The sequence below is a fragment of the Talpa europaea genome (assembly GCF_964194135.1).
Source record: "Talpa europaea genome assembly, chromosome: 1".
Classification (NCBI taxonomy): domain Eukaryota; kingdom Metazoa; phylum Chordata; class Mammalia; order Eulipotyphla; family Talpidae; genus Talpa; species Talpa europaea.
In genome coordinates this window covers 133,907,352-133,931,151 of record NC_140073.1, presented here as the reverse complement: position 1 = coordinate 133,931,151, position 23,800 = coordinate 133,907,352, and the positions used below count along the sequence as shown (strand labels likewise).

The following is a 23,800-nucleotide window of genomic DNA, read 5'->3' as shown; positions in this document are numbered from 1 at the left end:
TAAATAAACTACATATTCCCCTATAGGGCAATAGAATGGTAACTGGAAATTAACCAATAAAGCTAATTCTTAACTCTTCACTTTCCATTAATTAGCTCATTGCTAATAATATTTGTGTTAAATTTCTTTTTTTTTTTTTTAAAGAATTTTTTTTTTTTTTTATATAGAGGCATGCTTTTATTTATTTGTTTGTTTGTTTGTTTGTTTTTGTTTATACATGCACTGGGTACAGTCAGAAGCACAGGAGGGTGAGAGAATTCACCAGAGCCAGAGCGGGGAGCAGAGCAGGCAGAAGGACCGAAGTACACTGCTGAGGGGAGCAGCGGGCGGCAGGAGAGGTCTGCGCGCCATGTGGGACCCTCCTCCTGTGGCCGGGGAGCAGCCGGGGATCGAGCTGGCGCCGCAGAGGCCGCGGGCAGCTTCGCAACCCAGCGCTCAACCGCTGCGCCACCGGGGAGGCCCTGTGTTAAATTTCAAATACTGAATTTAAAAATATTCAAAAGACATACTCTAATGTATATAAAAATAATCAGAACTTAGTAAAAGCATTTAATCCCTCTGGATCATAGTCTAAAAGTCTCTGGAGAGAAGACTGATGCCAAGTCTGGTGCAAGGAGGGTATAAGGATAACTTGGGAAATCTGCCTATTCTAGAAAGTAAAGAAATTATGTCATGAACCCAGAAGCTAGTCTTCAGGGGCTTTCCCACTCATCAAAGTTGAGGCATCAGAAAGAACGGTTGTAATTAAACACACTACATCTTTGAAAGTTTGAGTTCACAGGGATTCTCAAGAAAGTAAAAAAACAGAGAAAACACATTTGTCAATATTTGGCATTTTCATAAAACATTTTGAAAATTAGTCAGTTAAAATGAAAATTTAAGTGTTTTCCCCATATTATTAGTATGAGCTTTTTAAAAGCTGGGAAAGCACTATCTTATAAAATAATTCCAGCAAGTGTAGAATAGATGAAAAAATTAAAAAAAAACAAACAGCATACTGAAATATTTAAAGAAATTATTGTTTTAAATAAAATGAATTAATATTATAAAAAATATTATCAGTAACTGGAATTGTACCAAAAATGTTTATTTCTGGCTTCCAGTAGAACAAATTGATGTTTTCAAACAAGGGAAGAGGTTATCACCTCTATCCAATAATCAAGTTTAGTTCACTAATGGTGAAAAACAAAACAAAGCAAATATTATATGTCTTTTGATCTGATACGTAAGAAGTAGGTATCACATATGCTGTAATCTTTCTAAAAACATATAGCTTAAATTTAATCAAGTCCTTAGTACAAATTTCAGTTAACAGACATAGATACTAGAGAAATAAGTCAACTTACCTCACAAGGAAGCAATCAAATGCATAAAAATGACTTATAAAGGACAACTGTTTGTGTTTTGTGCTTTTTTTGCAAGTCGATGTAATACTGTAAATAGTCAATTATAGATTATAGAGATGTAAAAAAGAGCAACTAGATTTGACATCTTAGATGAAATGAGTGGTCTTGGATAAAATCCTAATTTTAAAAAATATCTGGAAGGCAAGTGGGGACACTTTAATATGGATTAGGTAGAAGATACTAAAATCGCAAATTTTACGACTCATGCTAATTTTCTATATAAAGGGTAGATAAGGATTTCTGTTATTCTGAGATACATGTTTGAGGATTTTTGACTCACATGTCATGGATTCTATCTTACAAGGAAGATCCCTAGTGGTCATTTCCTATTGGGCAACAGGCTAGGGATGATTTCACAAACTCACACAGATTGGTTTAAGGAGTAGGCTTGGGGAAACGGAAGCCAAGGCGGGCAGGAAGAAGAGACAGAACATGGTTTCCTGAGCATTCCATTGACCCTAAGCATGATTGTACAGGATTAGAGTGTTTTGCTACACATGCCATGGATAAGCATCATAAGGCAGAGTCTGTGTCCCCTATTACTCTCAAGTTTTATAGGATGGGTGTGAGTGCAGCCTTGTCAGTGGCAAGAATAAGCAAAAAGCTTGGCATCAGCACTGCAGAATAGGGTTACTAGCTATTTATTGAGCTGTCTTGTATATCCAGTTGCTTTGAACCTTAAGATATTGGGATTGATGAGAATTTCTGGAAGGTTTTCAAAGTCATAAAAAATTTTATAATCTGAATAAGCCACCTGTCCTTTGCCCCACCCTATTCACAATCAAACATACAAATAACACACAGAGAGAATGTAAAACTGACAGCTGAATTTATGAAAATGCAATCACAACACTAAAAACAATTGCATCAGAGAATGGGGGGAAAAGACAGAAAAAAGTTTCCCTATTCATTTTCTGAAGCTAATATAAGTTATGGAAGGAATAATGCCAAAATTAAATAAGGAATATACAAGAAATAAAAACATAGAACTTTCTCAGTTACATAGACATCACCCTAAATAAGACAACAGCAAATTGAATTCAGAAGTGTAGTTATATAAGTCCTAGCAGATCACAGCCAAAGTGGCTTTATTATGTGAAAGCAAGGCTGAACATGAGAAAACATATGGATGGAATATATGATTTTCAGGAATTATAGGACAAAACATGTATGAATAAACATATAAGTAACATTTGATAATGTTGGTCACCAATTATTCTAAATGACATCAAACAATAAAAACTGATTCCTATGCATACCATTTAAAATTATAAATGAATACAAGGCTTATATATGAAATATAAAACTTAAAAGCATTCTTAGGATATATACTCCTGGAAATATTGTGACTTGGGGTAGTAATTTATTTCTTTGAACACACATAGAAGAATATAAGTATTTAAACATTAAAAACTAATCATAATTATAAAAATCAAGTTTAAAAGTCAGGTCATAGACCAGGAAAGCAGTATCTATCACCCAAGAAAGACAATTATTCAGAAAAAAATCACACCATAGGAAACGTAAAAGGGATATAAAGAAATATTTAGTGACCAGAGAGAAGAGTGTAGGTTTTGTATTAGGATCACTTCCTCATATTTTCCCTTCCAGACAGAACTTCCAGTATTGTTCAAGGAAACATATTGCCCACATACCATGAAGTTCTTCATAGGATTCAGAGGAAGCTAACATCAAGCCAGTTTCAACACTTTCAGGATCTTATTAAATACCTGAGATAAATGATGGAAAACTAAAACAAAAATTTAGACACAGTCCTTGAAATAAAGTAACTTAGAACTAAAGAAAATCTGTAAAATTGGGGGGGAAAGTAGAAAAACTATTTCCTCACTACAAATTCTAAGCCAAAGAATTAGGATCACTGGAGATTTCTAAAAATGCTACACCCAAAAGATCCCTACCAGTCATATATGAGAACTCACAGTTTACTCTTGGTATGTCATTTTACAGAGAAAGAAATTGCTGGGAAATAGTATATTTTCTCTACCACCACACAGTAAGTTTCCAATCTTAGACCAGTAGGCGGGTCTCCCAATTAATTGCTTCTATTGTTGAACTTGAACACATCTGTAGTCTCAACTCAGGTGGAAATAGCCAACATTATCTGAGATTTGGAGTCTTTTGCCTCACTGATTCCTTCATTTAGCTTTCCACAAGTGTCAGAACATTCATCTTAATTGTTCTACCAGAAACAAATTTCTTTTCATTTTTGATATTAACCATGCAACCAAATGTCAGAACACCAGCCAAAGAAATGCTAAAAGGGGTTAGGTGGTTCTGTTCAAGGAGATCAGATTAACATTGGTGCCTTAGTCACAGAGAGAGCAAAATGATATGCACGGAATCTTTGGGGGAAACTTTATCTGTTCTTACATTTGGGGAATGTCAGTCAGTGACTTGAAATACATTAACTTTTCCAGATCCAACAGAGTCTAAAAGTGACCTAAATTATTGCCTCTGGGGCCTGAGACAAAAGTTTCTAGGGAGAAGGTTAGTTGATGTTTTCAATTTTTTTTTCCTTGTCTGTGTGCTCAATGATACTGATGATACTAAATATGATTTATTAACTGAAGAGTGAATTAAAAATACATGCTTAAGTTTTTAAATAATGTATCACACAGGGTATCTTTATGGTCACATCATAAGTTCCCATTTTTAAAAGGCCTTTATGTTTCATCGCTTCTTTCTTCTTCCACAGAATGTTTGTCCCACTTCTTTTTATTTTATTTTATTTTTTTGCTTTTAACAACTTCACAATTTCATGCAAAATGTTACAGTTAATTTGTTTTTCACAACTCTAGTGTGCTTATTAATTTGTCAAATATACTGTGATCTATTCACTCTACTCTTTGTATCTTTGAATAAATTCATGGAGATTATGTTCCTAAGGGTCTCTTCCACCTCCACACCAATACTGAACTAGCCATGTACTGCTGATGTTTAAATAGCTTTCTCACACAGCCAGGCCCAATTTCTTTTTTTTTTTTTTAAAGTATTATTGTTGTTTTTTTTTTAATGTATTGATTTTTTGTCTTTTTTTAAATTAATTAATTTATTTATACAAGCACTGGATACAGTCAGAAGCATGGGAGGGTGAGAGATTTTACCAGAGCCAGAGGGGAGAGCAGAGCAGGCCGGCTGATGAAGTACACTGCTGAGGGGAGCAGCGGGCGGCAGGAGAGGTCTGCGTGGCCAGGCCCAATTTCAAGCCATTCTCTCCCTGCTTTAGAGACTGCATACCTGGGTATTGTCGAAGATACAGATTCCCTGGGTCCTACTCTAAAGATTTTGATTCAACAGATTGGACTGTAGCTCAGGAATGGGGATTTTTCAAACCCCTCAGATATTTCTGAGGCAAGTGGCATTTCAATTACTCCTTGAGAGACAATATATACAGAATTCTTCTACATGGCCCAGTAATGTCTATCTCTGCTCAAACACTATTTAAACATCTGTGTTGCTATAAATTAGTTCACTGATTCTCTACTCAATGCTCCTTTTTTCTTTAAGACCATATGCATTTGTCTTTCTCTTTATCATCTTTTTGTCCACTATGTCACAGAGCTCTACCTGAGCTCACAGCCCTCTGCCATTGTTGATTGTGTGTCCACAGCCCTGGCCCTGGGTATGTCTTCTGGGAGTTTCTGCCTATATGGGAGTACCTGCCTAGTCCTTCCCATGCTACAAATTTCTCTTCCCTCAGTGGAACCAAGTAGCAAGGGTGATTTGACAGCAGACCACTCCCTCGGCTGTTCTGTGCCATGCTGATTGACAGATGGAACTTAGGGCAATTGTGCTAAATGAAATAAATCAGAAAGTGAAAGACCTGGTTGTTTCACTTGTGGAATATAACTAACCAAAGAAAATGAGCTGGCAACACACAACAACAACAAAAAATAACAACTCTTAGACTCTGAGGAAAGGGGGAGAGGAGAGAGGAGAGGGCCAATGTGATAGCTCAGTGATGCTGCAACTTTGGTGAGGGTGAGAGAAACATGTGCACATGTTAAAGTATGAGGCTGGAATCCCCAAATTGAATAGTTACACAAATGAATGGTAAATCAAGACAATTTGATTAAAAAATAACAAAGTCATCACCCGTGAGTAAAGTAGAAAATCTGGCTAATAAAGCTTCTTTCCTGGAGTCTAGAAAGAGAATTAGTCTTTGTCTGAATAAGGGAGAACTGAAATACTAGCTGCCACATTTCACCTATGTTGAGAGAACTGATCTGCATACAGAGGTGATAAAAGTTGTGAACTAATAAACCAGAGGCAATTGCCTGAAACTCTGATTCCAGTTTTGCCTGAAGCTGAGATGCATCTCTCACTTCCCAAAATATGGGTAACCACCACCAAGAGATCACACATACCATTCTTAGCAAAAAGCTCCCACTATTTGAACCACTTAAAATTGTACTTTTGAAACTTAAAATTAACATTTCCTACATTGTTGTTAGCTTATGAAATTGAACTTTGTGTTTCTTCCCAATGATTGTAAGTGCTATAAAAGTTGCTTCCACCGCTTTGCCTCTGATTTTCTTCTCAACTATCAGCACAACTGTTTATTTACACTGCACTCCCCTCTCATGCAACTTCTCAGCATAAGGTTTTTCACAACTTTAAGGTTTGAACTCTTACTCTGTAGATTTCCAAGCATTTCTACTACCGTGTTAGTCTACAAACTAACCCAAATTCTGTATGTCATTTTGTAGAATACTCATTTGTCTCAGTAACCAAAAGTGAAATCAGGGAATTATTCTTGACATATCTTTTATGTTCCACCCTCTTATCCAATCTCTATGGACTTTATTTCATTGGTAATTTTGTCACTTATTATGACAGAAATAAAGATGCCTAATATGTCCTATATATGTCACTTGTTAGCTTTATGATTATGTAATTGACCTATGCTTAATTTCTGTGTACTTCATTTCTTTGTCAATAAAATGAGTATCTAATTGGTACCTATCTTATTAGAGTCTTTGAGGAGTGGAGAGATTGAAGTACTTGAAGCACTGAGAACAATGACTAGAACAAAGTTAAATGAGGTTGTGTTTCATAATTATTATGGAATCAATCACCATATTTATAACCATAAAGTGGTTGTGTTTTAATTCAGATCGTTTTCATCTCTCCCCTGAAATATAATGTAATAAACACCTAAGTTTTTTCTAGGGCCTACTCTGTGCTGTTTGCAAAGTTGAACCTGTAACTCCTCTGCTTAAACCTCTTCAGTGGTCTTGCAGTACATAGAAAGTCCCGCTTCTACTGGTTACATTGTTATTTATGACATGGCATGACATCTTTCAATGCTCCCTTGGCAAGACCAATGCTCCCTTGGCAAAATATAATTTTCAGGAAAATTATATTATTTTTTTGAGTCTCCTTATGTTTGTAATCCTCTGGTTAAAATTCATTTTCTGATGATGAGTTGGTGTGGATGCCTCCCATTCTTTTTTTTTTTTTAACAGAAAATCAGACATTTATTAAAGACATTACAGTTAATGTTCTTTCACTTAAATCTCACAGCATCCTTTAAGCCATTTATTTTTTTCCAAGTTGTTTTGCACAAGTTTAAATTATACAGTACGTAATTTTATGCAGTATTGCCATGACCTTATAGAATCTACGCACCAATATTTAAAAGTGCCTTATTTGAGCAGAAATTAGAAAAATGTGCTCCTTCTAGGGAGACAAATTGGCACCTCTGGAAGAGAAGCAAGTTCATGATTTGGCATCCCCTGGATTTTAACCTCCACTCATCCCGTTCATTTTTTAAAGCTCAGTGTTTCTACAAAACTTCCACCCCTCTTGAGTTATTTTCAAATCCATAGACTTTCCTCATACAGGAAAATTCTCATACCTTCTACATTGTATTATAATTTCCATTTATATATCTGTACCTCAATGGATGAGGGAGAAAGACACATAAATGAGAGCTCCCTAGGGGAGGCCTATGTTTTATTCATCTTTTAAAACTGGCATAAAACATGGGACTTGGCACAATATTTGCTAAATGAAGGAAGACATTAGAAATCATTTTGCAGCGTCAGCCCTAGCTTAGGGAATGAAAGATTTCAGAAAATTCAGAGAGTCACAGCAGGAAAATACAAGATGTGAAAAAAACCTGGGTTTTCTATAATCATCTATTGTATACTATCATTTGAGAATCATGTTATGAGCTAAAACTCTATGTAAACTTCCTCCATATTAGCCCAGAAAAAAATTCATCCTGAAACTGATGCCTAGATCATGGCTTTAATAATTAATTTGACACATAATCTTTGGCCCAGCAATTTGAAAATATGCAAGAACTTTAAAACCAAAAATCAGTTTGGCAATTTCTAAGATAAATTGCTTTAGGTTACATGACACAATAATCAATTTAAAATGCATGGTAGAGAACAAATTCCATGCAGAGAATTTTCTAACATAGGAAGTATATGCATACAAATTTTGGCTATAAGCACTAAAGACAGCAAAAGAAAAATAGAAGCAGGAGTGCTGGGAAGGCCACTTATTCTACTTGTTATTTTATGGAAAGTAATTTATGGATACTCAGTAAATGCTTATCTAGATCTAGTCCAAGATCAAAATTTTCCCGATATACATCTGTATAATAGGACATAATTATATAAATCCTCTAATTTCTTATCTTTAAGTTTATCTATAAAAGAACTTTGGCAATCCAGAAGAACTCATATTTTGTTGGTCACTTAAATTATATAAATTAATCTCCCAAGTATAAACAGAGAAATTACATAATTTTAAATCATGAAGAAAATACTTATCAGCGGTTGTACTTGAACTACCGGAATCATTTTCAAACCTCCTCCTACCACTAATACCAGGTTAAAATGAAAGAAGCTGTAAAGTGATTTTGAGGGATTGACTACCAACTATATTAAAAAAGCAGAAATGACATAATCCTCTCTGAGGTCTATGCCTGTTTGGTTATATTTTGAGAATAAAGACTACTTATCAATTTCATGTTGAATGACCATAAGGCACACTTGTTCATCATTTACTAGTGAACACAGAAAGCAAAAACTATACATTACCTTCAAGACATCTTACTCTTCAAAGACTATCTATAAAATATTAACTTTTTCCTCTACAAAAACATGAATCTATTAGAGTCTGAGAATTTTCCATTTTTCTTTCTTTCCATTTGCTTATCCATTACTTTTTTTTTTAGTTATGAAATACCTCCCTTATGCTAAGTGTGATGACTATAGAGATAAAAAGCACATTCTCTTTCTTTACTGCGCTTCTACTCTAGTAGAAAGGAGAAACACATGATAATAAAAATGGTCAGTGTTCATGACTTTATTCATGGCAGGGGATGAACCATTCTCACTGACAGGGAGAAGGCTAGGCAGGACCTGAAGTGGGAACAACTGGTTCAGCCTCTGAGCACAGCAGAGTCAGGCCCAGTGTGGGAGATGAGAGGCAGCAATTCTGTGCTCTCTGTTTTGTGTGTGACCTGTGATATTTTGGTCCTATATTAAAAACTGCTTCCTCCAATAACATTTTCATTATGATCTCAACAAATGCCATATCATATATAACTTTAGAAAATATTGCTGAAGTAGCACTAAACTTCTGCCAGGGAGTAGAGTTTCAGGGAAGGATTATAAAAGGAGATGGTCTTTTAACCTGGTTTTAACAAATGAGATGGTATCTGCCATGCAGACAAGTGAGAAAGGAGATTCAAGACAGACAGGGCAGGAAGAGCAAAACAGGAAACGCCACAGGGCAAGGGCTTTCAGAAAACTGCAGGAGATGGATGACAAGTTTGAACCATTTGAAATTGCTGTTTCTTAATAATCCCTCCCTTCCTGTTACCTTCTAGGTTTCCAATTTAAGCAAAATGTTTACAAGGAAGAGAACCACTTCACATCAGGAAAGAAAAGTTAGAGTTGTATTCACTGATGCTGTCCCAACATTGCAGGAAGAATTGGTTTTTGGAATTGGGATATTTTGGTTTTGTTGTGTCTTCAAGTAAAAATAACTTGCAACGTTCTCTATAAGCAGAAGACACTCAACAAACATTTAATGTTCAACTTTGAAATCAATATTTTTTTCTGGCTGTGTGTTGATTTCCTTATATTAAAACTGAATCTGATCAAATTCAACTTCAAAGATGATAACCCTGAAATTTCCTTTTAGTGCCTATCTTATCCTACTACCCTTCCTCCTTCAGGTACAGCATATGTTTAACATATACATGTTGTGTTTATGATGTATTATAAGAATTTCTAAAAATAATGATTTATTTTTCAAGACAATTCTTTGAGGAAAGTATGTTCATTATCACCATTTTATAGATTAAAAAGCAAAATCAAAACAAGGAAAATACAAAGATCAACCACTTAGTCAATGGTAGAACTAGATTTGAACTAGGTAATCAAGTTTTAGAGTCCTTTGTTCTTAACCATTCTAATCTGCTGCTTCTCACAGTTCCCTAATACCACCTATAACTCTAGATCCTATGAAATAATAATATGAGTTCAAAGAAGAATGTTCAAGTTAAATTGCCTGGAAAATAATTCATTATTATTGTTTATATTCCACCTATATCTTTTATAGAACTTCCAGGGAAGTCCAAACAAAATGGGTTGTAATCCATTCCTGGGATGGTGCCCATTTTCCAGAAAAACTACCTTTCTGGCCTTGAAGTCACAGAGAATATTATGGGGATAAATTATTATGATAATATCCAATGCACAATTTCATGTGGTCAAACTCTAATCACAAAATCCTTTAGTGGTTTCCCTTCATAGCCGTGTTTTTCCATTCAGAAAGATGCCTTTCTGAGTTTTCTAGATCCTGCATGGGTTCTCTATACATGACCTTAGTGAAACTGTCTTCATAATTGGATTTCTTAATACTGGATTCGCATTCATGATGTTAGTTAAGAAGCTAAAAATAAAAGCTGTGGCTAGCTCTAGTTTTTGTATGCATGCATATTAATTTGAATCACTTCCCTTTAATTATATTTAACACACATTAGAAATTTGGTAATTATAAAAGACCTTTAATTATCAACATTCATTATTATCACTATTATTAACATATATTAAGCACCCACAGTCTGCTAAATGCTATACTCAAGATAAAAGGCATTAACCTTGCAATTCCACTGTGAGCAGGATAGAAGACAATCGTCTATTTCCAGACTGAGAACAAAATTGTATTTGCCTAACTTGACAAAGAGCCAATGGATGAGTCAGGGGTAAAACCTAGTTGTCTTAACCAGTAGACAAATTGGATAAACAAAGAGTGGCTATAAAACTCTGCCACTTAAGCATATCTGAATCTATTCTTCCATAAATATTTTTAATGTCTGCTTTAGATTTTTTGTGGTTGGCAAATCTTTCTGCTTCATAGGGATATCTGAATTCTATAAAGAGTCATTTGAGACCAACTTTACAATATAAATTTTGACATCAAATAAATACCATATTTGGTATAAAAATAAAATGTGGCTATGAAATTATATTTTTTGGGGGGAGGGACTCTTAAACCAGTTTTGATGGCAGTTTTTAATGAAGACTGTCTAAAGCATTTGAAGACTGGGACAAATTATATAAATCTTAGGGCACTATTTCCAAGGCTAACTTTTGATTTCAGTAGTATAATGAAGAGTCTATACTTTGGATTAAGACATACTTGAAGTAAAATTTCAGAACTGTTACATATTAGCTATATAATCAGGGGCAAATAAGTTATTTGCTTGATTCTTAACCTTTTTATCTTTAACAAAGAGGTAGTAAAATTAAGCTTACGGATTTTTTTAAGATTTATTTTTTATTTATACAAGTGCTGGGGTATAGGCCAGATGTGTGGGAGGGAGAGAGGATTCACCAGAGACAGAGCTGGGAACAGAACAGGCAGAATGACAAAACACACTGCCGAGGGGAGCAGTGGGCAAGACAGGAGAGGTCTGCCCTGCCATGTGGGATTCTCGCCAGCTGGCTGGGATGGAACCCTCACTGCAGAGGCTGAGGACAGCTTCACAGTGCAGTGCTCAACTGCTTGCACCACTGGGGAGGCCCAAGCTTACAGATTTTTAATGGTATAAAATGACATAGCTGAAAATATATATTAAACTGTCTACATCTGCATTGAACTTGGAACTGAGTGAAAAAAGTCCTCTCCATGGCATCCTGGGTAGTATTACATGGTCATTTGTCGACAGAAGTCTCATCTTAATGCCATTAAAACTGCAACTAAATTGTGCTATGGTTTAAATAGCTTATTATTCAATTAGAAAAAAAAGTATTCCACTACTTATTTAAACCTTTTATAAGTGCCCCCCCATTCTTTCAGCATAATGCTATGGTCTGGACATGTGGAAGGAAATTTGACACACCCACAAGGACTTTAAAATCATGGAAGGAAGACATAAAATGTAGAAAATTATAACAAGGTAGAAAGTATTATTAAATATAGGCTAGTATTTCATAGGTAGGAAAGGGATGATTGCACTGTTCTTTTTTTTTTTTTTTTTAAGAAAACAGAATTTTCCTATGTTCTGAAAAGAAAATGAATGACATTTGTCATTTACCTGGCAGAAGAAATAGGTGGGCAACAACACACAGAGACATTCTCTGCACACATGTGGGGTGCTTCGTGTAGCATGGCTAGAGATGAATGTGGGATTACGTTCTAAAAAGTCATGTCTAGGTGCCAAAATAAATCTTATCATATATGGTAAAATTATTTTTGACAAGGGTGACAAGATTTTTCAGTGGGGAAAGGACTGTCTTTTCAAGAAATGTTGCTGGTAAAACTGGATATTCATATGTGAAAGAATGAAGCTGAGACTAATAACATACATGAAAAATTCACTCAAAATGGATCAAAGACCTACACATAAGCACTAAAATTATAAAACTCTTAAAAGAAAACAAAGACAAAAACTTCACCACATTAGAGTTGGCAATAATTTCTTAGATATAATACCAAAGAAACAGGCAATAGCAACATAAAACAGACAAACTGAACTTCACAAAAATGAAAAGCTTTCTTTCAAAGGGAACTATCAGTAGATTAGAGATAGCCTACAGAATGGGAGAAAATAGTCACATGTCATATATCTGATAAGGGAGTAAAGAACATATAGAGAACTAAAACTCAAAAACAGTGACAACAAAACAACCCAATTTAAAAGTGGGCAAAATACTTGAATAGCCATTTCTCCAAGGAGAATATATGAATGGTTAATAGCCCATGAAAAGATGCTCAACATCATTAATTATTATCTCAATGTTAATCAAGACCACAAGGTGCTGCCTCATATTTGTAAGGAGGGATAGTATCTAAAAAAAGAGAAAATATAGAGAGATATTTGGAATGCATGTGCACTGTTGGGGAGAATGTAAAATGGTACAACCACTGTGGAAAAAAGTATGGTGATTCCATGATAAGTTGAAAATATAATAATGACATGATCCAAGAATTCCACTTCTGGTTATATACTCAAAATAACTGAGAGAGGAATGTGACAAGGGCAATGATGTGCCATATTCTAGCAGCATTATTCACAATTGCGATAAAGAGGGGACAAGTGTCTTTTAAGGGGTGAACAGAGAAGGGAAGAATGTGTTATATACAAACAATGGAATATTATTCACTTCTAAAAAGGAAGAATTTTCTGGCAAATGTTACAGTGTAGATGACCCTGGAGGACATTATGCTAAATGAAATAAGCCAGTAGTAAAATGACAAATACTGTATGTTTTAATTGATACGTGTTACTTCGAGAAATCAAAAATCAGCAAAAGTAAAAGTAGAATGGTGATGTCCATGAGTTAAAGAGAGAAAGAGAAGGAGGAATTATTGCTTAGTCATAACAGAATTTCAGTGTTGTAAGATGAGAAAAACTAATGGAGTTAGATGTTGTGATATTTGCACAATAATATGAATACACTTAAAGCCACTGGACACTTACAAATGATTAAGATGATAAATATCATGTGACTTTTCCCCACAATAAAAAGGTAAAAAAGACAAATGTCATGCCATAAACTTTAAACATGTCCAGGAAGTGTGGAAAATGATCAGTGGCTTCAAGAAAGGAGAGTGGCATGGCCACATTTTGTAAATATACCAAGATATTCATATTGTTTATTCATGAAACAATGAAAATCATCTTGTAACAGGGTGGTCCCCAGGAAAGGGGGAGGTTCCAGGTCCCCTGCCCCACCCAAATGGAAGGTGGAGCTGAGCAGGGAGAGAAGAAGCTGCAGAGGAGACTGAAGAAGGAAGGAAGCAGGATGGAGAGCCAGGAGGAGACCTGGAGGAGGCACATGGAGCAGAGAGACATGTGAAGAAACTGCGCTTGCCTTTAGGTCATGGACTGGGTGACAGAGATGTGGGTGAGAGACCCGTGGAGAGGTGACAATGGCGGTTTTTGTCTTGATTTTGATTTTGCTCTTTTCCCTCCAGACTTGTTTGGTTGTTTCTGATGCTTTTTTGTGGGTCCCCATTGGAAGATGCTTTAGACTTGTGGCAGGCTTTGGGGCCTTGTTCTGGGCCAATCCCATTTGGATGGAGTTTTACCCATGAGGGGACGGGTAACTTTGGGTGCTTGATTTAGAAACTAGATTCTTTGCCTTTCCTGTATTGTTTCCTAATTGTATTAAAGTTCCTTCCCAGTAAAGTCTCATATGTTTTGTGTTGATGTGGCGGATGGCAAAACCCATTTAGAGTAGGCAGGTTTGCGGGGTCTGGGATGCCCCTCTCCCTACCCTGTAACAATATCATAAATATCACTGGAAAAATTGTACAACCTTTAACTAAGTCTATACTTCATAAGACTATTCAAATAAAACTGACTTGATAAATGTGTGAACTTTTGATAGGTGCTTTGATAGGTGCTATAGCATTTTTAATCATTTTGGATGCTCTTTATCTCTGGATTTTTATAGACCTTAGTTCAATGTCAAATATGTTTTATTTAAAAATTAAAGTTAGGACAGGATGATTGACTTTCAGACTGAAATTAAGATAAAGGAAAGGAGACAATATAGCTTTTTCAAATTAAGTCCATCAATTGACTTCTGTTGCTTACGAATCTATCTTTTCCTTTTAAAAGGAAAAACTCCTTTATGGTTTTTGTAACATACATTAAAGGTACAGAGTTTTGTAGGGAAAGAGGAAAGTCATTTGGAAAATATCAGGGCTATGTCAGTCTGAAAATCGCAGCCAGTTGCACGTCAAAAAGATTTGCTAAAAGTAGCAATGTTTTTACTGGTTCAAGTCTGTCAGAAGGCTTGGATTCTCCAGTGCCTCACACCAGTAACTTCAAAACTAACTCACTCCAGATGTCCTTATGATCATCTAATCAGACATCAAAAGCCGTATGGTGACAAGCTCACAGGCTGCTTATGAGGATGCTGGATGTTTCCACAAGCGTAAAACACATACAGTAGCTGCCTTTAAAATGTGATTCATCTAAATTAAAATTCTAAAGTACAGAGCTATTAGGAAATGGGCCTCCCTCCTGAGAAAGAGAAAGTCGTTTAGATGTCTGTATAGTGTAATCCTATGGCTGGATTTTGAAAGGAAAAAACAAAATAACTTGTACTCGATAGTTTATGTTGTAAGAAAAAAAATCCCCATCACAAGGAATTTCTAAGCATCCCATCATAATCAAAGGAAAAAAATCTTCTTTTCCTTTCAATACTGATTGTCACACTTCTTTTCAAGGTACACTTTTATTAACTCTTTCTTTCTGTGTCATCAACCTTCATTAAATATATAAAGAGGAAAAGTACACATGGAAGAGGGGAAGGTACAGAAGATACGGCCCATACCCTCGAGCTTTCTCTTTAAGGTGACAGGATCTATGTGCACTTTTGTCTTCAGATTTAAGATCCTAGGTGTGTATATCTATACTTATGTTTCTGCTTTTGTGTGTGTGGTTTAGGATTCCCTTGATAAATGTTTCTTAATTCTACTACACTGTGCAGTAAAAATAAGCTTTGATCCTTTTGGATCAAACCTCATTGCATGAAGACATAAATATTAAGACATTACAAAGAAATTTAACATTGAATTCATACCAACAAAATTAATAATTTACATCTGGAACCCTGTTGTTAGTTTGAATTTTTGAGTTCCTAAGAACTATGCAATTTCATACAGGATTTCTGTTTATTATTTCCCTTTAGTTACACAAAATTTCTATGGAAATCATCCACAATTTAAATAAATTTCACAGGGCACATAGTTATGAATACAATCAGGACATAGGATCTTGACCTTTGAATAAAGCTACTTTAAACATCATCTTTACTAAATATCAAGCAACATTGTCAAATTATGCCTGCCCACTCTGCTAAGTTGTATTGTGTATTTGTATGTTCCCATACTTTTGAATTCATTCATTTACCAGGATTTTTAATTTTATTTTCTTCCAAATCACTTGAAGCCAGAAATTCTTAAAGAAGATACCATGCAAAAAAACAAAAATTACAAAGGAAAATCTTTAGGTAGGACAGGCAGAAGAGTTCTCATGTCCACAAATTTCTAGTCCTGTCAGGGTTTTCTAAATTCTTTGAACACAGTTATTAGAAAATTATGAAGCTATAACTTCCAAGGTTTTGGATCAAAAGCTCAGTTTCATTCCCATTGCAAGGATATTAATTTCTATTCATTAATTTCTATTCTCTGTTTACATACCAGGGGCACTAAACAGATTAGGTTTTATGATGGTTCATATCTAGAATTGCCAAAGTTTTTCCTCTTCCTATATTTTTTATTCCTTCTCAGAACCAATTTCTCTGATAAAGTATTGCTAGAGTTGTCAGAAAATGAAGCAGGTCTCACCACTGAAACTGCTAATCTCAGTCACCAACCTGCATTTTAATTCTAAGTGGAGAATTTGTGGTTAAACATCCCTCTCCCTTTACAACACTGAGAAACAAGTAACACATTGTCCTAAAGCAAAAAATTCTAAACTAAAGCTATTATGGGGACAAACTAGTATGTTGAACAAGTAATGTCTCAGTTTTCACATTCTAATTCATATAAAAATACACATATACACAAATATATGTATATACATGTACAATATACATACACACAAATCTTACAAAATGACTCAAAATTGGGTAAAAGTGGATGAATTGAAATCACCTTGCCCAATTCAGAAATAAAAGTTGAAATAATAAGTAATGAATTTATGCGTCAAGTGCTGTGCCTGGGATCTTGAATTAAAAAAAAATGAACGCCCTGGCTCATGCCTTTAAGGAGTTCAGACTTGAAACTCTGCAGACTTGTAAACAAGTGGTTATATTTGAGTGAGATAAGAGCTCACAGAGATACAGCACATGGCAATGCCTTGGGGGTTCTGAGGGCTGAGCAGAGTGCAGGTTAAAGGCATCCGACATTGATTTTCATTGTTAAAGATGTATTATCTGATCATCCATACAGATAGCAAGGGTTGTTTAACTGCTTTAGATGTGATCTGCATAAATAGGTGTAAGTTTCCTGAGGACAGGGACCATGTCTTATACTTTGCAGAAGGTACACAACAGAGATTAGCATCTAATGGATTAACTGATTTATGTTGACATGAAAATACTACTCACTCCATTTTCATTACAGGCTAATTAATCTCAACAGCAAAAAAGAAGCTATCCTGGGTTTCTTTCAATTTTTTGAAAATAGCCTCTGAATAGTGATCCTTCTTTTAGACTTTTAGTGCTAGACAAGATCCAAGTAGAATGATGGGGGCACACACACCTAAGCAGGGGTCACATTTCTTGGGTTCCTTGATTAGTCATGGTACAGACATTCAGACAACCCAAATTTGTTTCCTCGCTTTCTGCAAGATTTGGTGAAAAACTGTTGCAGAATAAGTCAGGCTTCTGGATTTTCCCCACCTGAAGTGGAGTTTCACAAACATAACTGCATCAGAAATTAAACTGCCTAAACTTGCCAAACTAAGTAAACGTTTGGCCCCATGAAATATTGGATGGCAGCTTTATCTCTTAAAAACAAAGCCATATGAAAACCATTGGTGCAATGTGTCTCCAAGCTCTGGTCTTATCAGCACACAGCGTGAACAGCTGGAGTTACAAACACCAGGACTATTATTAAATCACTGTGTCAGGAGGGGGAAAAAAAAGAAAAACCTTTTGTAGGCTTCAGTGTCTCTAAATAATGCAATTATATATTACATGCTATTTCTCCCTCCCTGTTGCTTTTCAGTATCCATCTCTCCTCTTTGAAAGACAATAGATAGAACCTTCCTTCCAATTTACATCAATGTTTATAACAATTATTTTGTTCCAGTGTCTCTACAGCTACTTAATTGTATATCTAGCTGACAGCAAAATATGATTCAGCCATTCAGAATTTTTGCTAAATTTCTGTGTTGGATTTTAACAGTCAGTGACCCACAACCAAAAGTCCCCTGACATCTCACTGACAATTAGATAATTTTAATCCTAAAAGCCACGCTATTTAGATTTGTCTGTAATGTCTCATTTCTTACATGGATTGAAAATGTTTAAACTGGAAGCAGCACTGAAGATAGTTTCAATATTTGTGAAATACAAGGGAAAAGTTCTCAAATCGATACTACAAGCGACTTGTCACTACTGCTGATAAAACACTCAAATGGCAAAGAAACAACACTGTATTTTCACTTCTTGTCAACACTGAGCTGGCAGGATCACTGAGAACACTTCTTCCAGTGTGTTTCTACCGCCTGTGTCCCCCAGCCATATTGCTGTTAAGAATTGTGGGGCTACTGGCCAAAGAGCAATGCAAAAGCTTCTATTCCTCTTAACATCTTGCATTTGTACAGTATGTGATGGATAGTAAAGGTGGTATGTGCTAACACTGTCTTAAGTAATACTATTGGGGGATGGTGGCAATTTCCACTTAATAATCTCCATCATTTATTGGACTCTGAGAATTGGTGGCTTCCCCACATTATTTCATCCTAAATCCCAAAACAAGTGGTTCTTGATCATCTGCTTTCCTTTTAATATTTGCTAGGAGCGGGCCTTGCAGACACTGCCACCACCAGAACTCCAGCGTGTTCTTCAAAATCATGGTTGATGGAGAGCCCTTGGAGCTGTTTGCAAAGTTCCAAAGACAGCAGAAAACTCATACTCTGAGCATTGGGCAAAATAATTTGGCTTAAAGATTCCTGCTTCCATAGAATGATCCCAGGATGTAAATGGCAGGGCAGTGACTTTACAGGCCATAATGGCACTGGCAGCAAGTTCTTCTATGGGGAGAAACTTGGTGAGTATTTCACCTGAAGCAGACATATCCCAGAATCTTGTCAATGGCAAATGATGGACCCAGCACAAGTGATTCCTAGTTTTCCATCTGCACTGCTAAGACTGAGTGGTTGGATGGAAAGCACGTGGTCTTTGGCAAGGTTAAGGAGGGCATGAAAATTGCAGATGCCTTGCAGTGGGTTGGGTCCAGGGATGGAAAGACCAGCAAGAAGATAACCATTGCTCACTGTGGACAAATCTAATCAACTTGACTTGTGCTTTATTTTAACCACAGGACTATTCTTTCTTTAGTCCAGGAGAGTAGTCCTCCATCCCCATCTGCTCAAAATATCCTGCAATCTTTATGCCCTCCCTACAGTTCTTTGGGTTTCATGTTTTCCTTGTCATCTTCCAATTCTACCTGGATTGCAGACTTATGTTTATGATTATTAAGTAAACAATAAACAAACAAAAAATGGTAACAGTGATAGGGCCTGCTTCATGAGGTAAACACACATGTACACACAGACATACACACTGTATCAGGCTGGGGCATGGAACTTCATAAGGTTAAATGACCCTCTGAAGCCCATTTGTGGACTTACAACTTAACATCCTCCAATACTGCCATGTTATATATTTTTTCAAAAAATATTATAGACACGAACTTTTATAAGACAGGCTAATATATTTTCTTATTTATTCTGGTGATGCAAGACAACTAAGAATTTTAGAACAAAGTAGTTTACTACTCAGAAAATCCACAGCATTAAAAATTTTCAAGTAAAGTCAAGTTTTTTAATTTACTCACCCTGCAGGATCATTTTGCTTTAGGGGTTAAATGTGAAACTATAAACAGTCATTAAAACACAAAACAACCATAGTAATTAACCGGATATTAAGGGGAAAAATCACATCTGTTTTAGAGTTCTCGTCCATCCACAAATTCAAGAACATCAATTTCAAGAACCTGGTTTTATGGTATGCCCTGAAGCCAAGAACACCAGGTTACAATCAAGACTTCCCATAAGCAGAGTCTCACTCCAATATCTTGCCCCCAGGAATCTCTTTAATTCAAAGTCAGTACAATTGGGTTTTCTATTACCTCGAAAGGTAGTCATTACTATTTGCACATTAATAATTATGCCATTCTGATTAGCTGGAAGTTTTATGAAAAGAGGAAGAAAACAAATTTACATGCTGTTCTCTAAGTAACAAATACTAAAATTTGATGGTATCTCAATATACACAGAATGAGAACCTTGCAGAGAATCTGATTTTTCTAATTTAAACCCTTTTGAAAATTCCACCTTGTCTGAGAGTGTACATCCTAAATAACCAATTTGTAATAACTAGCCAGAAGACAAGCTCAACTTTTCGAACTTTTCAAAAACACGTATCTCTGGGCATCAAAGAAAATTCTTTCTTCTGTTGTAAGCCTAATGAAGTGCAACTAAAAATAACAGTCATCAACTGTGGTTTTAAAGGCAATATTTCAACATAATCAAATGTGTCAAATATTCATCCTTACAGCTACTTATGCTGTGGGTTATAAGTAAGTTTCATTTCTTGGGAATGATTGAACAGAACCCACTTGGGGCTCTGCCATCTGTGAATTACTTACATGTGAACACTCTGTTTAAGAGATGGAAATTTTGATTGTTTTTTTCTTTGGATATTGAAATGAAATGCAATTGAACAGAGCTTTTTAAGCAATTATTTTTTTATACTGGTTGCTACATAGCTATATTATCACACACTCTCCACATTCATCATCACTTATTAAGTCATCGAAATCAAACATGGTACAGCTGAAGTTACGGAGAAAGCATCAAGAGAATTATGAAATCTGAGAGATGGAAAAGAATCTGCAGACTCAAGTCTGCACTCCCTGAGGTCAAGCCCTTGCCTCACAGAAACTTCTCAGCAGTGTGTCCCCATAGAAGAGTTCTGGGTGGTATGTCCCCATGGTTTCCTTGAAAGACTGTCCCTCTTACCACTGAAAAAGCAATAAAGAGACTAGACGGCTATAAGGAGGGTGCCATATAATTTATCATCCATACATGGACACCTCTGAGAGTTAGTAGACACATTATTAATAATTATACCAGAACAACAGGCATGAACTAGAAGGGCTCCAGGCAAACCTAATCATACTAGTACCCGGAAATAATGTGAGACTCAAGGAAATTTTCCCAAGGGTTTCAAACCATTTCATTAATGCTAGATCCAATTTTACTTCTGTCTAGGACTGCTCTGTCCAGTGGAAACACAATGCCAACCACAGATGTGATTTTATATGCAATTTTCTAGTAGCCATGTTTTCAAAATGTAAAAAGGGATTAAAAACAATTTGGATAGTATATATTATTCAACCCAATCTACCAAGCATAGTATCATTATAACATGTAAGATCTTCTACTTTTCTTTTTTCATATTTCAATCCTTGAAATCCACTGTGAAATCTAAAAGTAGATACACCTGAATGTGTTCATTTAACACCTTTGCCCACCCTTTACACATTAGGGCAATTAAACTGTCTCTTGCCCTTGTGAACCAGAACTTGGAGATGACAAATATTTACCTGGTAGATTCCTTTAGGTAAGAGAGAGAATGGCTCAATTAGAAAATTTGATTATTGCTGAGAACTTTTAGGACTTTTTCCAGACTAATATGTATCTTGAATTCCTAAATCTAACATACATACACTGAGCACCTTAAATATATTTGGCACTATAGAAAGATAAATAAATGTCGTTACCTTGGAATGTTAATGTTTAAAGTCAGAATGGATTTTATTTTACAACTGAAGCAAGAGAAGCCAATCTGTGTTAGTATTCTGTGGCAAGGCAAGGACCAAACTATGTTCTTGTGTCTCAGATCTCTACCTCATTGTCCATAGAAAATACTGACAGGAAAGGAGAACATAGGTATTTCCTTTTTACTGCTGTACAAAGGGATATAGTCCACATTTGGTAACTTGCGTAAGGTTCGGTAAAAAGATTTACAGAGTCAGCATTTATTCTTGAGTTAGAATTTGTCTCTTTGATAGTAATATACAGTTCCCTCCTAAATGCCCCAACTTGGAACTCATCAATTTTAGTAAGGATACAAAATCTATTAGAAAGATAATAGACCTCCCTTCCTCTAGGGAAAGCAATATTGTATTTACAATTGGTCTAAAGACAGCTTGAGTGATAGAAACATAGTACTAACTGGGTAGATTTTCTGCATATAAATGATAAATAGCTATACATTAAACAAACATACTCTCATTTCAGGGTATATTTACATTATTGTAGAAATAATCATCAAAATGTACTTTTTCTCTTTTAAGTAATTCTGCTTTCATTATATCTCTTCCTCTAAAACACAATATATAGGCTCTACATGGTCTCAATCAATTTGCATTAAACACACACATCAAATCACACAGTAGTTCTATCTGTATTTATCATTAAAGTAGAACACATATACATTATTTTTTATTAAAGCAATGTTTGATTGAATATGTTTGCTTAAAATGATGGGGAGGGAGTGAGAAAGTATTACATCAAAAATACTTTCAAGACACATGCCTCTTTGTTTACAAAAAGATATATGTCAAAAATTTGTCACAATCTATTAGTAAATACACAAAGACTTTGTATACTAACTCTTACCTCTACACATCGGAGATAGTTCTTAATAAGAATAATTTATACCAAACTGGGAGAATCCATTTAGCACATTCAGAATCCCTATATGATATGCCTATAAAATGTTGCATTTTTTCCCTCAAGCAGTTATAGACAATGAGACTAAAAATGAGAAAAAATCCTTGTTTCAGGAAAAAATTTTAATATGGTTGTATTATTGAAGTTCACCTATTGCAACATTAAATCGTTATTATCATTTCTTCAGGAGACTATTCTCTGCTTAACCTATCAGTTATATGTATAGCAGGTATATCTATTTAAAATTACTTTTGATGTATAACCTGATTTTTTTTTCAGTTGAATGTTGGTCTCTAGAAACCCAATACTGCACCACATATCAATAGCAATGGTATTTTGAAATTATGCTGCTATTCATCATGGTATGATTCATAAAACATTGTATTAAAACACCAGATTAAATATATATACTCTCATTTTAGGGTGCATTTACATTGTAGAAATAATCAGCAAATTGTAGTTTTATATACATACACATAAGCACACACATATCTTATATCCTTGGTCATTATGAAGCAGTAAGAGGAAGAAAATCTAACAGTATAAACATATAGTGCACTGGTTAAGACTGTGGATTTTGGAGCCAGACCAAATTTAACCAGAGTTAAAGTCTAAGCTGTGACCTTGGACAAATCACCAAAATTCCTCTGCCTCAATTTCATTATCAGTAAAATGGAGACAAAAAACTTCCTATTACCTTAATGTGGAAATTTAAATGACTTAAAGTGGTGTTTGGCTAATAATTAGTGCAATGCAACTAAGAACTATCACTACAACTATTTACTAGTAATTGCTCATACTAGCTATTATTATAATTAATACTATATAGCCTATCAAAAGATCTTTATCAACTTACTGAACACTACAAAGTCCCAGTTAGTCTATGGGTAAGGCGCTTTGATCTTTCATTAGAAATGCAAACAGCAGGGTACCTACTGGAATAACAGGTTTCAGACCCTGGCCACTGGGGTGTGAAGTGCTTGACTGGGCATCAGCAGGCGGGCCTGGGGCTGGGTCACTGCTTCGCCTCACCAGCAGAGGAGTGCCTGTTGGACAAAATAAGAGGTGAGAGGTCAAGAGAACCCTGGGGGCAAGAGAGTGCATGGTACAATGCAATTTAATTAAAAGGGTTTACAACATGCTTTTATGTAAAAATTTCTATTTCTAAGGATGCTAGTAAATTAATCCATTTAAGGATCTTTTGTCATCTATTTATAGAAAGACACATGGGAAAAATCTTTCAACTCTCATCATCCTCCACTTGCATTACAAAACAAGTAATTGTACTTAGGGGTAAGCTCTTAGGCAATTCAAAAGTTGACACTATGCAGCCTAAAAATGACCTAGAAAACATATTTGATCATTAAAAGGAATGATAACCTCTCAGACAAATGAAGAGGTGCACAGT

The 23,800-nt window shown here is 35.4% G+C and overlaps 1 protein-coding gene and 1 pseudogene across 5 annotated transcripts in view; one reads left to right on the top strand and one right to left on the bottom strand.

Moving 5' to 3' along the window:
- Window positions 1-23,800, bottom strand: part of PARD3B (par-3 family cell polarity regulator beta) — a gene marked incomplete at both ends in the record, with an annotated part of 909,806 nt that overhangs the window by 476,503 nt on the left and 409,503 nt on the right. For all 4 annotated transcript variants that reach the window (XM_084247417.1, XM_084247420.1, XM_084247419.1 and 1 more), the window contains one exon: window positions 23,329-23,438. In XM_084247417.1, coding sequence (XP_084103543.1) covers window positions 23,329-23,438 — 110 coding nt within the window. The remainder of the gene's footprint in view (window positions 1-23,328; window positions 23,439-23,800) is intronic.
- On the top strand, window positions 18,614-18,939 carry LOC311180395 (peptidyl-prolyl cis-trans isomerase A-like; annotated as a pseudogene). Its single transcript has one exon. The product of its transcript is annotated as a peptidyl-prolyl cis-trans isomerase A-like (transcript).